Here is an 18,485-nt window from a genome sequence, read left to right on the forward strand (position 1 = left end):
CTGCAGTAAAACAGATAAGGGAACTAAATCCATCTGAAATGTTTTGTTTTGCCTTCTTTTTTTTATCCCCTGAGTTAGTTTTCAACATCTTTGGTTGAGCTTTCCAACTCATGAATGACGGTGCTGGCACAGGGGACATGGTGGGAATATGCCACCAGTGACAAGGCAAGTAGTGACCTGCAGTTTGACCAGCTTGAACTGACTAACCTCTGAAAGAGCAACTAACCCCTGAAGCAATCCTTCACCTGGATGGAGGGCACCCTAGGCACAGAGCTGACAAGTACATTAGAAGAACTGCATGCAACAGCTTCACATATTTATGAACTTCATCAGCATACGCAACAGCTTATGTTGTGTAAACAAATGCTAGAAAGAACTTGGGTGCTGCTACTCAATAAGGAAGAGTCAAGTTTCATAAGGAGTTGAAATGCATACAAAACCAACCTTGGCTGCAGCATCCTCAACATTTTCTTCTCCAGTCACCTGCTTTCCCCTACCATCCCCTCTAATGCTCTCAACTCAAGCTCTTCCCAGTATTTCTCACAAAACTCTTGGTATCTCCCATTTCTCCTCCCCACAGTGAACAGGACACACAATACACCACAGCCAAGATGTGCAGGCCATGCCTGGCCAATACCATATTTTAGCTGATCAGCTGCCAAGACCAGGCAGAACAGTTAACTACCACCCTTTTCCATCTATTGCCTTTTCCTTCACTACACACGTGGATTTATCCAGCTACCAATTTTCACAAAACCTGCAGGAATCTAATCTTTCAGCCCTTAACTCCTGTCAAATCTCTCTGAACTCTGCTAAATGATTCACAAATTATTAGGGGAGCAGAGATGGACAGAGAGCACAGGTATGATTTTCTTGGGAAACCAAGATAGAAATATAATTTACATGAAACCAGAGTAATTATGTTAGTAAAATACATGACAAGACAGTCACATGGGAAAATTAAAGAGGAAAATGAAGTCAAAAGAGAAGAGACAATCAGATTAATGCCACCTGTGGAGATAATTTTTAGACTTTCAACTTCTATAGATCTGCTCATTTTCCCTCTGCTGATTAGCTCTGTCCATATTCTTGGTACCTTCCGTTGGCTCTTAGGGACTAATGAACAACAGCTTCCTGCTTCAAGGCAGCCATGAACAAACAAGAACAAATCATGGCTACTGAGTGGCTTCTCTATCAAGGAGACAAAACTGAAAAAAACCCAATGCAATACAAAGAAATCTGAAGGTAAGAAATGAGAACCACGAGAAAAATCAACAATTTCTGCAGACAGAAATTTAACGCCAAAATTTAAAGCAAATGTTGTTGCAGATTTAGGAAGAGGGGAAGGAAGGGATCTATCTGGTCTGAAAACTACTTTTATTACCTCACTTGTGCATACCACTTAAAGGAAAAAAACCTGACTTTAGAAGAGCTAATTAAAAAAACCTTTTTACCATGTTTCTAAGAAAGGAGGTTATAATGCTTCAAGAAAACCTCCTTCTTAAGAAAGGCTGAGCCATCTTGCATTACTGAGTTATAAAGGGGATGAATAACAAGAGAATAATAAAAAGTCACTGATCAGGTAAATTGTAGAACCCACTTTGCCCTCTGTCAGAGAAAGGAGGCACTTGATCAATTCAAGAGCCAGGTATTTCACAGTGATGAAAGAAAATGTCTTTGCCACTACTTATTACTGAGTCTAAAAGTTTGATGGGATGCCAAAAAAAGTAGATTTATTAGAACTCCCACAAATTCATTAACCTGCATTTTAAATAAGAATAATTACAAAACCTATGGGTTTTAAAAGTACTGTTAACCAACTCAGAATCAGTTAAGTTGGTATTTCCATCAAAATCAGACATTAAAAAAAAATTTCTCAAATGTTTGCAACTTCCTCTTAAAGCATCTGGTTGAAGCCCGCATCAGACACAGGAGATCAAACTACTCCCATCCAGAATGCCAACTCCTCCAGTACCCAGAACAAAATGATAAAGAAACAAAAAGAGACAGTTGTCTCAGCCCTGAGAAAAGATGTCCTCAAACCCCAGAAAATCTTTTTTAATGATGTCTGTCAAGTTACAGTACTTGCCTCTATCTCAAGTGAGAAATAATCCAAGTCAAATCTGGAAAGCAGAAGGAGAAGACAAAACAGTAGCAAGTGTAGGATGTGTGACAAAACAGCAGCTACTCAAAATTTAATGTTAGCATCTGGATGACTGTTAATATGCCAGTATCCAAATTCTGAATCCAAACTCAGAACCAGAGTTCTGAGAAAGAACAGTAAGACAGAAAATACTTAGAATAATAAAAACTATATGGCACCTGGGCTGCCATGTCCTTTGATGAGGCATTGCTGCAGCCACAGGAACACCTGAAGTAAAGCAATCAGTGACACCACTGTAGAAGAGAGGTCAAAGAAGAGACACTAAACAGATGAAAATCAGGCAGTGACTGAGAATAAAATGGTTTCCGAGAAAGATTGTAAATGAAAGGCCTTTTCTTTCTAAAAATCTTTAAAAAAAATACTGACAAAACAAACTCTTTCCGTGATAAAGCGGAAACACATAGTTTAACATGACAGAAAAGATCCATTTGGGGCGGGAAAACCAAACCAAAAACCAACAAAAAAAAAAAAAAAAAAAAAAAAAAAAAAAAAAAAAAAAAAAAAAAAAAAAAAAAAAAAAAAAAAAAAAAAAAAAAAAAAACCATAAAAACACACACAAAATATTATTTATTTAGGAACTATATTTTCTGTAACAGTTTTTTGAATCCTTGCTTGATCTCCCTGCAGTTATTTCTATGGAGATCACTAATCACTTAAAATATAGAGAAAAGTTAACAGTGTGTTTACTTCATATTTCATAAAATGACTTTTATATAAAACTTGTATTTTTAATACTTTGCATAGCACAAAGGATTTAAATTTTTTTTTATTTGCTCCAAACACCATTTTCACAGCTATGCTATTTATCATATGGCATAAAAGACATCTTCCCTGTGAAGAAAACATAAAATCTGCAGTCTATCACTACAATATATTATCATTAAATGCTGCAAAGAAAGATAAGAATGCGAAGCCAAATCATCCCCATAGAGTTTATTTATATGTAACACTGAAGGAACCAACTGCAAGACAGTAAAATAGTATGCAACATGCCCCATCTACTGGCAGAATGGAGCAGCTGGATAAAGTTTTACTATACAGTATCTCAGCAATTAAAGAGATGCTGATGCTCTCTGGGCTAATGTGTGTCTAAACCACTTAAATGAGCAGACACATCGAACTGTGTATTAGTGATGGTTTCCTTTTCCATACAAAGATAAAGCAGGACCCATCTCATCAGTGCACAGTGACAAGAGGTAACGGGCACAGATCAAAATACAAGACATTCAAAATTAAGGAAAAGAAGTCATTGTGCGAGTTGCCAAGCAGTACAAGAGGTTCCCCAGGCATATCACAGAGTCTCCTTTCTTGGAGATGTTCAAAATGCAATTACACAAAGCCCTGAGCAACCAGCTCTGAGGGGAGTCAGACCAGATGATCTTCAGAGGTTCCTTACAGCCACAGCAATTTTGTGATCCTATGGTCATAAAACCACTTATAATCAGACTTTTGACCTACGTCCCGCTCTAAGTTCCCACCAGAACACTTGTACTTTTCTCAAAATACACTGTTGATATGGAAATATTTTAAATTATCTGTGGTAGAACTTGCCCAAATAGATTTGCAGCAACTTCTAGCAATGCAATACATTTTAAACTCATCTATACTGTAATAAACAATCCACCACAGCTGTATCTTCAGTGAGGGAAATGGAAGTTGCAAATGAAATCCAACTCGGGAACATGAGGTATCACCATGCCTTCAAACAGAACAACTGTTCTCTGCCGCATTTCTGACAGCCCACCTTGGTCTAATCGAATCAATAAAATATCTAAAATATATTAGAAAAATCGTCACAAAATATTGGTAATAAAAAACCTCAAGTTTTATACAAAATACATAACCTCAGAAAACAAACCAACACATCCCAACTCATTCTCTATTGCACTAGCCCTGGACAGGGCTTTAAATTTGGCAAGGCCATTGCACTGTCTGCAGTTCACTCTATTTTTAGAGAAGATACTTGACAACAACTTCTTTTAGAGTTCTCAAGTTTTTCATCTGAATTAAGCTTTTTGCAGCTGTTCTGTAAAATACTGTAAAACAAAAGCTTCTAAAAACTAACAACTTATCAGGAAAAAAATGTTACAATTGATGAATTTTTTCTTCAAGATTTCTATGAGGAAAAAAATTAATTCAAGTTCAAACAGCAGAAAAAATGAAAGATTTTCAGAATTATTAACAGAAAAGCACAGGGTTTTTCCTGTGTATTTAAAATACACAAATAATTTTTCCTTGTTACTCTGCTTGTGCAATACATTATGGTCTTCGAAAAAAAATAAATCTTAGTTCTTGACCATAAAAAAGTTTCCTCTCTACCTCTAAAATCATGTCTGTTCAGAAATCCCTTCTCTAAACTAGTTTCTTCCATTTATACAATCACAATCCACAATATCATTTCCTGTTATTTGAGCTCCCTACAATCTGCTCAGTTCTGCTCTCACCCTTCTCTAGCTCCGTCCTCCAAGCACCCTTTAAGGCCGTTTCTCTTCCTAATTTCCAGTTGCTACTGAACTGACCACACCAGTCTTTAAGTGTGCCCATGTACTACTCGAATCCCTTCTGCAGACTTCTGATTGCTCACCAATTCCTGGTTCTCTTTCTTGATTACCAGATGCATCACATCCCTCCTGGATGAGTCACCTTTCCCAGACTCAGCCTTAAAAGGGAGATTTTCATTTGATCACAGTCCCAAACACCACTAAGCCTCAAATTTTCTTGCCTTCCAAGCTAAATCACCAAGATACTAACAGGATCAGTGATTTAGCAGTAACTTTTTTGTTTGCAGAGACACTGGCAGTTTCCTACAGTGGATGGCTTGAGTTTTCAAACAACTGCCACTGCCTCCACAACAGGGAAGAGAGCGAGGAATGAAGCTTGCTTTGGATGCAGTCACCAGCAACGGCTGCTCCCTCTCTTCCCAAGGGATGTCCAGTTTGGAGGTCTATAAACCCCACCATCTGCTGCACAGCCAGGAAAATGCTCTGTAGATCAGCCAGAGTGAGAATCTCCATCTTGGATTTCATAGGAAATTAAAAAAAAAAAAAAAAAAAAAATTGGGAATCCCTTCCCTCCACTTCTGTTTTTGCATGAGCTGCCAAATGAATAAAGAACAGCTTGGATCCACATCATCAATTTATTATATAACAATTTATTGAAGCCATAATTCTGTACGATTGACTTCAGTTCCTTTACTGAAAGAAATTACAGCTTCAGGAAATAAAACCTAAAACCATACAACTCTAATTAATTAAACCATTTGACATCAACACTATCATTCATATATAAACAATGTTCATCTCTGGGCAGTTATCACCATGCCTAGAAAACTATTTCTCATCAAGGAAAAGCACCATGAAGGAGAGACCAACTAAAGATTTATCTGCTTCAATCTATCAGTTTTCCTACTAAGCACTAATTGATAATGCTACTAATAATATATTAAAAATGGACCCCACATCTTCAGCAGGAACGTCACGCACAACTATCAGTACATACCTCATACTCACTTTCTCTTACAGTCTTTATTTTCCTTATTAAGGAAATAGCTGTAGGTATTTACCTGTTCTAATCAACTTACCTCTGGAAAGTGATTAGCAGTGCCTCTGATTATCTACAGTTACACCTCACAATCCTAGAGATTTTGATCATTTACTTGGATTAATCCAACAGGCTCCAGTGAGCGTATCTTAACATCCTCCAGTAATGCTTACTAACTACTGAAAACCATTTCCATAAAGGAAAATAGTTAAATTTGTAATCTCTTTTCTAGCTTTCAGCATGATACTGAATGTATTGAAGTAGAAAGTGAGTATAGTGCATGTGAGAGAGCATTAAGCAGTATGTAGGTACGTACCTGTGCATACACAGAGGGTAAAAAAAACCTGAGCACTCATTAAACCAGTAAAATTGATCTTCTCATTGGATGAGTTATCTTACACTGAAAATAGTATTTTACAAACAAAAATGCAAAATACCCTCATAATTGCATTAGAAAAACAGTTATTCTTCATCACAAAAACAGAAATCCTGCTTCTTTACAACTTCTTGGGCAGAGATTTCACGTAGTCAGAAAAGGAGTACGTGTTCCACATGTTTTATGTGTAAAATTACTTCTGAAAATAAATCAGTAAGCAGTAGCAGAGACATATTTGAAAAGTCTGCCCTCGGAAGAACCTCTAATTTTGCACAATTATCCCCCAAAGTACTCACATGCACATTTAGTCGCAGAGTTGGGCCACACCGCCATCGTAGGTTTTTGTTTGTTCCGAAAAGCCTCCTCAACTCGAGCTTCTGTTTTCCGTACAGTGGAACCATGAGGATTTATCTGTTCTGCTGGTACTGATAAGCCTGCATGCAAAAGATAACCATACCTATTTAAATAAAGCAAGCTGCATAAAACTACTGAATTTAGGAAGAAATCTGGAATACTATACTGCAGTAGCAACACATCAATTAACATTTAGCTGGACATCCAAAGCAAAGATTAGAATCAAGAATATTTGGTTTCTACTCTCAAAATGACTTACTGGTTACATGGTCTTAAAACTGGCAGCTCTCATAGATTAGAAAAATGTGACTTTCTCACACTTGGCTCCCTAAAGATTGCACTCCTCTATCCATATTTCCTCTACAAAGCAAATTCTTACTGACCCTTTCAATTTTTCCTGATTTTAAACAGATGATTTAAAACAAATGGTAAGTCATAATGGCATTTTCTGCCACATCAAAAAGAGTATCTGAATAAGAACCTTGTATTGTCACTGTGATCTATGTCACATAAAATGGATCCATTTCAGAGTCAGCAGCTCTTAGATTAAGAAAATGCAATTCTGCTTTTAACAAAAACTATGGTTTGCTTTCTGTAAGGTGGTTCCTCTCATTGCTTCTACTGTTTCATAGGGTTTTTATTTGAATTCTAAAAAGGCAAACTTTCATCTTGGTTTAAGCACATTTTAAAGACATCAAGGAATTTCTGAAGTTTCATATTTGTGAACTAGAATTTCCTATCCAACCACTAAAATGTCCTATCATGTCTCCAATAGAAACCAGAACCAAGTGATCATGAGTTGACATCCATCAAAATTGAAGGGTGCAGAAATTAAAAGATTCACAAAGACACTCTCACCCCACAGTTAATAATTACACAGTAAATTTTTAGGTACCATTACAAATACTTTAAATTGCATAACGTATTTCATTACTCAAAACATCCAGCACTTCTACCTTTTTGTTTGCTGGTCTCAACAAGAAGTTGCAAATTTCAATAATCTAGGATATATAGTTCTTATTTTACCAACTTAAAACTTGCTATCCTTATACCTAGTATCCTATCCTTATATCCAGCATCTTTCAACAAAAGCATCCCATTTCAGTCATACAGGATCAAGAAATTCTAGTTTAACTTCTAGATACTAATTTTATTGTACAGTTTATCTTTTTGTTACACTGCTGTGCTTCTGAGACTGGTCACCAGTCACAGTACTAAGTAAAAATGGCAGACTTGTCAAAAAAAAACCCACAAAACAAAACAAAAAAACCAAAAAACCCAGTCCAACAAAATCAGAAAAGCTGTACAAAAAGAAAGCAATGTAGAAAATACCTTCCATTTTACAACTGTGTAAGACTGCTAAATAACTTCCCAAAAGAACTGTGAAGAAAATAGATATGGAGCTTTTAGTCTTTTTCATCCCTTGCTCAAACTACTCTGAAACAGGGTACACAGCAAAGTCTAGACCAGCAGATGCACTGTGATTGTGCTGATCTGCTCTCTTGCTAAGTGTATTCTATAGAGCAAAATGGGATAAAGGCAAAGCTGATCATCCATTACAATGACCACTGCCAAGACTACGTTCCTGAAGCGCTGAGATCCTGATGATCTGCACCACCATAATCTTTGACCCAATCCCTGATCCAGGAACAGGACAATCTCTTGTTGTTACCTCACAGCATGAGGCTTCCTCAGACCTCAAGATCTTGGTATCTTCTCCTTCCTTCATAACCAGTTAATCTAACACAGCTTCTTTCAAGCATTCCAAGTATTGCATCCCTGCTAACTCAGTGATCTTAGCCTGCCACATTCTACAGCTGGAAACCACCACAGTGTGGTCCAGAAGCACAAGCATCTTTGAAATGTCACGGTGACACTGTAATGACTTCCATGCCAATGTACTGAATCCACTCTGAAACCTGCCCATTGCTGTCTGTGACCTGTTGTCCTTCACAAACAACTGGCACTGCTTGTCACCTACCCGTACCTGAAGGTCCACCAAACCAGCATCTCACACCAAAAGTACCTGCTTTTTCCACTGCATGATGCCATCAGCCTCAATTATGACTGAAGAAACCCCTCTTCTTTCAACAGGGTTTTGACCCCAAAAATATATATATTACTTGGCCACTGCCACAGAAAGAAGGGCAGCATTCCGAAGGAACTACAAGCCATAGAGTCACGTTCTAACAAAGAGCTCCTACAAACATTTACTTTAACCTCGGAAGCAATAACCTTTAACACTCACAGAGACTCTGATAATTAACTAAGCACAGCTCCCAGCATGACAGTAGGGCCAGAATTGTGAATATTCTTATACTTCTAATAGAAAAGTACAGAGGAGAAATGAAGGCATTGTATTAGTTCTGTTTTACAAACACAGTGAATCACAATTGGTTCACTTATCCACATTCAAGACACACATTGGAGGCTTGCACAAAACTAGACAAAAACATGCATGACTGAATGGGAAAATAAAGGAACTGTATCCATTTTAACCTGAAGAAAAAGCCTACAGATATCTGCATAGTTCAAAGAAATTTATTAATAAAGTATCTTCAATCTACTGACAGAAGTATTTCAAGAACCAGCAGTTACAAGTTAAGACCAGCCAATTCAACCTAGAAATCAAATAATGCAGCTTTTTTTTTTTTTGCCAAAGCAGGAAACAACTTGCCAAACTGAAGCTGGAATTATTGAAATCAATAATCCCTAACTCAGCACAAAATTTCATTCTAATGTTATAGTTCAGTGATTTTCAACCTTTTTCAACTTTCAGAACTTAAAAAATTTTCCGTGGAGGTAGAATCTTTTATCTAAACACAGCACTGTTCCCTGGGAACACGTCTGAGAATACTGGGAATCTGTCTGGACTTTTGATTACTTTCTCTGGTCACTTTAGAAGCCATACACCGACTTGGAGGTCTATGGACTAGAAGTTGAAAACAACTGCAGTAATTTAGTAGGAGGCTATATTTCCTAATTTTGGGCTATTATATTTTCAAACTCACACTCCCTTCAATGTGGATGTAATAGTTGTTTCTTAATCCAAAACAATCAATATATTATCACCCAAAAATGCACTTCTGAACATGCCAGGGTGAATTGAAAATCCAGTGCTTTAAATGCCCTTCTCCATTATCGTAATTATTATACTGCATTGCATGGCACTTTCAGAACAGAGCTCTGATTCCACCACATCTTCAGCTGGTACAGCAGTCCTAACATTTCTGTTCACCAGGCTCTACAGTACCATCTTTAACAGCAGGCAGTGAAACCTTCTTTTGGAAAGGACAGTGCTTTAATCAGACCAGCTCATACATTAGGAAAAAGTAGACAAGTTTCAAGCTCAGTCATCCTTTAACGTGCACCATCCAAATCTGACATGCATTCTGTATTTCATCTTAAATTTAGTTTTTATATGGACATTTGTATATTCTCTTTTCTATCCCATATATCTACAACAGCTTTTCTCATTGTCCTTGATGTCCCTTGGCCATGTTTAGTTCTATCAGGGCTTTAGCTTTCCAAACCTGATCTCTGGCTGCACAGACAGTTTCTCTGTGTTCCTCCCAGGCTGCCTTTCCCTGCTTCCGTTCTCTGTAGGTCTCCCTTCTGTGTTTAAGTTTGTCCAGGATCTACTGTTCATCCATGCAGGCCTCCTAATGTGCTTGCCTAACTTCCTCTTTGTTGGGACACATCACTCCCGACCTTGGAGGTGATCCTTGAATATTAACCAGTTTTCTGGGCTTTATCTTACGGGACTCTATAAAGCAAATGCCAGAAGTAGCTGAAGTCTGCTCTCCTGAAAGCCAGGGTAGTGATCCTTGCTGTGCACCCTCCTCACTGCCCTAAGGATCTCAAACCCCACTGCTCCATGGTCACTGCAGACCCAGCTGCTCCTTAGCTGCACATTCCCCACCAGTCCCTCCTTGTTGGTGAGAAGAAGGCCCGGACAGCACCTTTCCTTGCTGGCTCTGCTGTCACTTGGAGAAGGGAGTTATCCTTAACACATTCAGGAACCTCCTGGATAACTTATGCCCTGCAGCGTTGCCAACATGTTGAAGTCCCCCACAGGGTCCAGGGCTTGTGGATGTGAGGCCATTCCTGTCTGTCTACAGGGGGACTCCACAGGTAGTTGTGTGACAAGAAATGAAGTTAAACATACCTCTTTTTCTTCTTGCTTCCTTGATTTCTTCACACATCTTATTAAATTCTGGATCCAGTTCAGCAGCAATGATGGCATGAGCAGTGTCCTTCAAAGTACATGCTCTATGTCTAATTATTTTATCTAGAAAACAGGACAGCACACTTGTTTTATCACAATTATGTGAATTCTTTACCATTTCTATGTTGTTCTGTGTTGCCTATTACAGCACTGACACAGACAGAAGTAGCACAGTGTAACGGAGAGTCCCAGAAGTAACAAGAGCCTTGTCCAGGAATTAATTTACTTGCTGGGGTCTAGGAACATTCATTCAGTTATACTGCCTGCAAAATCACACCAGACATCATCTGCATCTGTAAGGTAGATCTGGCTTGCTTATGTTCCTCCCCTGCTGGTTTTTTCCTTTAACTCGAAATTATTGCTTAATTATTATTTAGCAATTGCTAGAAAATTCAAAATTGAGCTAAAACAGATTACTTTATTCCTTATTTTAAAGACATATTTCTCACTTTAATCCATTAAGAAAAACTGGCAAGAAACAAGCCTTGAGGGTGCCACATTTTCAAGCCTATTTGAGGAACAGGACAAATGGTCCATGCTGGAAGCATAAATGCAACTCACGAAAAAACAGACCAGTTTCCATACCTTTGAAACACACAAAAGAAATTATTCCACTGTTGACATTTGAAAAGTAATTGTAACTTAATAAGTAAGCCCATATGTGGAGAAAATTGACATCTAGAATGTTGCTTTTCAATGAAACCTACAACAGTCATTGTTTGCCTTTAGTACAAACATATTTAATTTGTCAATTCATCCACACTGGATTACTTTTTCCAGCTGATGGAGGCACTTCAAGAGCAAGCATCATTAACGTCTAAACCATATTATACAACCATCAGATTTAACGTTTTAATAATCTTTAAGGACAAAATTAAGAATATCAGTGAACATTTATTAAGCAAGGTTTGTAATTCTAGAAACAGCAAATTTTACAGCTGGAAAAAAAGCTGAGTGAAAAAGGCTATTAAGTATCCAGCTCAAAACAGCTCAACATGTTTTCTGGGGAAAAATACATTCACGTAAATCCACTAGAAGTTAGAAGTTTTTACTCATGTATTTCTGAAGCATTGTGTTTTATTATTACAAAAAAATATACTGTATTCTTCGCAGATGTAATTTTGAGATATTAGACTTCAAAATTTTGGTCACATAACAAAGGTTAAGATGCCCTTGCAAATAGGAAAAGAGGAGAGAGAAAAAAATAACAATTCAAATCAGGATGTCTGAATGAGCCACTACTTTCCTCTAATCCTGTGATGAGCAAGACTTTCCTACAGACAGTGCTTCAAGAGGCAGATACTACTATGTCCAACATTAAATAGTTATGTTTCCATGCCTTTAAGAACATTTCCAAGTCAAACAATGGAGGGAAAAAAACCCTACCCCATTTCACTACAGAACCCATCTGAAATTTTATAGCAAAGTACCAGCAAAAAAAAAACCCCAAAGAAGCCACTTTCGGAAATTCATATTGCACATAAAACCAGTCAGCCTGGTACTCCCACTGCTCTTCCAGCTTAACAACAGGACATGTCTGATTCTTCTGCAAATTCAAGCATGAAGCAGAGGGAAGTTTGCATGCCCAGCTCCAATGAACGTGAACATTTACAGGTTAATACTCAGTTCATGCATGCATCTGAATGCACGGAATGCTTCCTCAGAACAGTCACGGTGTGCTGTTTCAGCAGTGTGTTCACACAACAGCTCAAGAAATCCTGCATGCCAGAAGAGCAATGCATCATACTGTTGTTAACAGCAGAGGACAGAACTATTTTTCATTACCTCCAATCCAAAACTGAACCTAGAAAGAGCCAGATCAATTTCTCCCAGCTCAGTTCTGACAGCAAGGAAAATCAAAATATCCCTAAACAGGTGCTCTTCAGATACATTCAGGATCCCAAGTGCCCACCAAGGGCTTTCATTAATTCACATCAATCACACCTTAGAAGTCCTCAGAACTGTGTTATCAAGAACACAAAAAACCTTTTGCTGTATATTATCAATGGATTTTCTTAGTTGTAAAACAAAATGCATCATAAACTGAAGAAATAGTTGATCACCTACAGATATGAATCAGCATTGGGTTCAAAAGGCAATGTGAAACAAGTCTAAGTGTTTGACCAGACTACACTGCATCTAGTTCACACAAGACACTTGCAAACGCCTCATAAAATCAAAACTTTGAGAAGAAAAATACAGAAAATGGTAAAACAATTTCACAAGATTTCATGAAAAACTTTTTAACACATCAGACTAGACTTGTAGATGGACCCCGACCTCCAAATATCTCACATATTAAATACAGTTACATTAAAACAGTGGGGCTTGTTGATGTTGTTTTCTTGATGACACTTGAAGTTGCCAGCTGAAAGGCTTTCTTTTGGCAATGTGCACTGTAAGGCAGCCCTAGCAAAGAGCACACGAGATGTTCTCGCCTTAGTTTGAAGCGTAAGCAGCTTTTACATGCATTTCAGTCTACAAATTCCATTTTAATTGAAAGTATCCCATCACACTTTGTCAAGACAATACTGTCTAATCTCTCCTAATCAGCTGCAACTGACTTCCTTGCCTGGTGATTTATCCTGTTTTATTTCTATCCCCAAATACATAGACTTTAATTTCTGTGTATGAATTTCACGTTCTAAGCCAATATGGAAATACAGCAGGCCAGGCCACTGCCAGATTGTGTGCAGGATTCTCTGCAGAGCTCTCCAAATTACGGTGGGGTTTTGTTGCTTACACAAAGTCTATTCACTGAAAAGGAGCTATCAAATTTGAAAAGGAACTACAAAACCTAATTTATTAGAAAACAACTCGGAATGCTGTAGTTCTCCTGCTCTTGTAATGTCCCCCAGTGCACTGTATGCCTCAGAATGCTAAAAGCACAGACTCTTAAGACTTGCTTATCCTAATTATCACACAGCATGCAGTTTCTTTAAATGCCTGAATAGCAACCAAATACAGGATTAAATACTGAGCTTTCAGATTTAGGCAGGCCAAAACAAAGCAGGTTCTTACCTCCAGGGTCTTTGTCTGGATTGTACTCCAATGCATTACTGCAGATCAGGTCAATGTCTGTTAGAAAATCCTTGGCTGTTAAATAGTTGTGTTTATCAATTTTGGTTATTACTGTTGATAGGTCCATTGGCTCTTTGATAACTTCAAGGTAATCTGAAACCTACAAACAAACAGCATACAGAAATGACACAGGACCATATGCATTCCACTTGAACACTGAAAATCTCACATCTTTTATCCTTGGATTCATTCCCCATGCATAGCTTGAGGACATTAACCAGACATTTTGATTGTTAGACAAATTTATGTTGAAAAGAGAAGTTGTATCAGACTAAAAATATAGGATTTCCAAAGCTACTTTTTCTTCAGTATGTCACTGATTTATTTCTCAAAATTAATTTAACAGTATGTTGAGAAAACACATTTTAATGTAAATTTCTTTTTTATTTTAGACTGATTTATTTATAGTTTTTTATAGTTTTATAACACTGTCTTGGACTAAAAGGGCAGAAATCATCACCCTTGATCAACTCGAAACACTAAGAAAAATTAGGGAAGCTCTTGTTTGTTCACCTTGTAGGTGAAGTTCTCAATTAACTGAACAGTCAAATTATCAGCTTTTAAATATCTTCTATTAAATGCCTTCTTCAATCACTCATTTAACAAAGAAAAGTCAGGTTTTACTGATTGCAGACATTAGACTGACTGTACAGAAGGACAACGTAAAGAAAAAGCCTTGTGTCACAGTTACGATGAGCTTAGATCGTAACTGGAGATTCAGCAACCACCAGGGTACACTAAAAAGTGGTTAACATAATTAATGGTACCAGATGGGTCTCAAGCTTGATAGTCAAATGCATCAGCACAGCTGCTGTAACAAAGTTCACAAAAAAATCCCTACGAATTTCTTATTTATTTCAAGGAAAAAAAACCCTACACTTGAATGTTTCAGTTTGATTAATTAAAAACACTGGCAGTCTCTGAAACAGTATTGCATTTTTTCTTTTGAAAATCACCCACATATGATGGGCACTGCCAAAGCCCTGAAGACTTAAACAGATATTCCTGTCAAGCCATAACGGCTCCTAAGAATTTATTTTTTAATATAGTGCTTGTAGACGTACATTACAACATAAACTAACATTATTGCATTACTGTAGTGGACAGCAATATGTCACCTAATTCCTTAAATACAGGCACTGAAATTTATTATGAAAAATTAAAATGGCAAAAATTCTCTTTTTGTCTCCCTGCATGGAAACATGACGGTAACTGGTTCAGGGATTGCAAAGCCAAGACACAGATTTCCTTTTCTTTTAGCATCAGAAATTCTTCACTGGAAGCTGTAAATATTACTGCTGAATTAGACAGGAAAATCCTTGACTTATCACACAGCAGCATTCTCTGCAGTGCAAGCAGCAGTGGAACAAACTTAACACGTTTCCTAAGGAAGTCAAGTAGCCAGGCTGTTGTACAAAAGGAAAGGCTGGTCCTGTTCTTCAATGCACCAGGTGAGACGTAGAGGATTACATTTGATTTCTAGTGCTGTGATATATTAGCAGGGTTTCTGGCAAGGGTTTAAATAACAAATTCACATTTCGATTCTCTCCATCTACAAAACAAGGACACTTACTGGTTCTTTCTTTACGTGCTCTTATTCATGTAAGTTTATACCACAAATTCTCTGGGGAAAGAAAATACCTCTTTCCTACAACAATGGACCTCCCAAACAGTTCCATAAGAAAAATCAAACCAAGTTACTGCTCAGACCATGCTCACAACGTAAGTTGCCACATAAAACAGCTTTTGCCAGTCTTTGAAAAGCAGTCAGCTACCAAACACTATGGAAAGGTCAAATTAAGAGAGGACTGCATGGGCCCATAAAAGATACCTGTTCCAACCTGCAAGGAATTTACACTCCAAATCTGCCTTTTACAGTGCTGCATTTCTCATGTCCCATATTCATCTCTTCCAAAAGAGAAGTTTCTCTCTTTAGAAGCAATTAGGGAATATTTTTTTCAGTTAGCAAGCCTGTGCAAAGCTTGCAGTGGGTCAGCATCTGATCTCAAAGTCAGACAAACACAATCCTATTCATACAGCAGCACCTGAAAATAGATTTGCAGATCGAACTGTCTCATCAGTTAGGTGTGCACACTCCATAATCGACCAGTTAATGCCTTATAATGTGCTACCACCTGTGATTAATGGCAGCCACAGGCATTACTGCTGAAATTATTCAACAATACTATTAATGCTGAATACATTACAGAACACAGATCACTTTCCCAATATTATCATGTCTGTGATTACAATGCTGTAAAAGCTTTTATTAAAGAATTATATCTATGGTCTCAAATATTTCAGGAGCACTGGTAGGGATAGGAATGTTGGCATTTTAAAATGCTGGTTTCAGTTATAAAACTGACAGGAATGCACAAGGTTTTTCAATAGGTCACTGGCAAGAGAACATACTCCAAATCCTTGCATCACAATGATGAGGCTGTGACTATCTCACCAGCTAAAGAAATCAACATTTTCGATTGGAAAGATCACGGGTCAAACATCTATTTTTCTTTCTAACTTAAACGTTCCCTTTTTTTAATTTATATTCTTTTTCTAATAGCTTCAACTTCATTGTTTGCACATTACTGAAACAAGACCTCTTCAATATCCACCGGTTTGCTGAAGATGTTAAAGCGCTTGTCTGTGGCCAGCCTCTTGGTCACATCCCTGAGGAACAACCGCAGCTCTCGCAACGTGTTCTCCTCCTGGTCCTCCATCCGCTGCTTCTCTGCCTCCGACAGCTCCCGGGCAGGACACGGCAGTGCAAGAGGAAGGACTTCCAGAGCACGAAGAGCTAGGGAAAAAAACAAGAAGTCAGACAATGGAAATATTAACAACACAGTGGCTCTTGGGATTATGCCACTTCAAATTCCACCATCTATATTTAATCTGCCTCATGGATCCAACTATCACTGCATCCTTAACCCCACAGCTCTCCACCTTCCAAAACTGTTAACTGTAACTGTGAAATTTATTCCGGGCACTGATTAATACTGCCACATGTTAATTACACTGTCAATTACCCACACCTTTTTAAAAGGGAAAGCAACACAAAATAAAACATTCAGATCCCATTATAATTGTTTTTACTGTAACTTAGTTTACCAGCCTGTTTCCTTCTTGGTGGGGGCATTGCTGCCTCATCAAGAATTAAGCCTTTGAAAAATCTCAATCTGTCTTCTTCACTTGGTCTTTGAATATAAAAAACCTCTTCATACTGGATTCTGAAAATACATTTCACCTAGAAAAAAAAAAAAAAATTGGAAAATTGAACCCCCACTCAAACATACATGATCAATGACCATATTAAAACACTAGTCACAAGCTTTCCAAAATCAGCCACAGGCCAGAAGACAGTAAACTCTACCTACAGCTGTGTTTACAGTAAAGGTAAAACAACACTTGTAATTCTCACTGAATAGTAACTAAACCTGCAGTATTCCACAATCCTAACAATGGTCACCTCTGCCATGAAAGGCAGAGAAAGGGTAGGAGGGAAGAAAAAGAGTCAAAAAAAATGTTGAGGAAAAAAAAAAAAAAGGAACTTTCCTCCCTCATCCTGAGCCTCAGAAGATGTACACTGAAGGTCAGGTGTTTAGATTAATCTGCATTTAATTATAATGGAGTAATTTACCAAAATAAACAACTGACAAAATGAAGAATTTTGCCTTCTCAGTAGAGTAGCGTGGGGCTTATGAAAAATCAGTAATATGGACATGCATCCCTCATTAAGGAAACCTGTAAACGGTCGATTAATACTACATTTTCAGTTTGACATATTTTAAATTAAGTTAGAAAACCATTACAAAACAAAGTGGGTTTATATGATCAAAACATTCTGAAGAGCACAGAACTCCCTAACAATGCCTCCTTCCTCAATAAACTTACCTCTTCAGGCAATTCACTAAACATGGACTCAGAGGTAGACAGTAGAAATATAGGGGAGAAAGATGGTATATCTTGCAGCAGAGTTAGGAAAGTAGCTCTCACAGTTTCACTGACAGCTTCCCACCAATCACCAATATGAGGCATGTAAACTATACTTGGTACTGTTCTTCGAGCTTCACGAAAGATCTAATTAAAAGAAACAGTGATATTTAAACTAAGGAACTAATTGTTAGTATCAATTGTGAGTAATAAAACTTTTGTGGATTAGGAAGTGATTCACATTTGTGGTATTTTATAGACAAATGTTCCAGCAGAATAAAATTATCTAATGCTGAAGATTTTCTAAACAAGCGCTTGTGACTCTTGGCTGTAGCATTCAATTATCTTACGTCAATGTGCCAGGGAGCACAGAGCAACTGCTTGTCATACAGGTTTTAACAACTTGCTATAACTGAACAGTCAAGATGAAGATTCAACTGTTTTGAAATCCATGCAAAATCCACTGCCAACTGTTTTGAAGACTGAAACATTTAAAGCTAAGCAAGTGAACCTTTCTAGAGCCACAGCACACCAATTCAAACACAAGTGAATAAAATGAACATCAGGCACCAAACACCAAGACTAAGATTACTTGGTATTAGGTATGTGATGAGGGGGCAGGTTAAAAATGTAATTACTCTCACTAGTCACTTCAGAGATTTCCATCACCCTCTAGAGACCTCTTTATTTTAAACATGAAAATAGAAGGAGTCTATGAAAATCTGGATTTGAGGTTACATTCCAGCTGGCTGACTTTACATTGGTTCAACTAATCTTTTCCAGAATTATATAATTGACTCATTACAAAAGAA

General features: G+C 37.6%; 1 protein-coding gene across 3 annotated transcripts in view; it reads right to left on the reverse strand.

Annotated features, from left to right (window-relative positions):
- The window catches only part of ATAD2B (ATPase family AAA domain containing 2B), a 72,932-nt gene that overhangs the window by 11,098 nt on the left and 43,349 nt on the right, over nucleotides 1-18,485 (reverse strand). For 2 of the 3 annotated variants that reach the window (XM_027897475.1, XM_027897474.1), the window contains exons 19-24: nucleotides 17,635-17,820; nucleotides 16,852-16,987; nucleotides 16,344-16,540; nucleotides 13,684-13,843; nucleotides 10,603-10,725; nucleotides 6,377-6,514 (exon numbers count right to left, since the gene is read on the reverse strand). In XM_027897475.1, coding sequence (XP_027753276.1) covers nucleotides 6,377-6,514; nucleotides 10,603-10,725; nucleotides 13,684-13,843; nucleotides 16,344-16,540; nucleotides 16,852-16,987; nucleotides 17,635-17,820 — 940 coding nt within the window. The remainder of the gene's footprint in view (nucleotides 1-6,376; nucleotides 6,515-10,602; nucleotides 10,726-13,683; nucleotides 13,844-16,343; nucleotides 16,541-16,851; nucleotides 16,988-17,634; nucleotides 17,821-18,485) is intronic. The other variant, XM_027897476.1, reaches the window with a different exon arrangement.

Source organism: Empidonax traillii, unplaced genomic scaffold (genome assembly GCF_003031625.1).
Source record: "Empidonax traillii isolate 1590-97213 ecotype Southwest subspecies unplaced genomic scaffold, ASM303162v1 scaffold543:size1229247, whole genome shotgun sequence".
In the NCBI taxonomy this organism is placed as follows: Eukaryota; Metazoa; Chordata; class Aves; order Passeriformes; family Tyrannidae; genus Empidonax; species Empidonax traillii.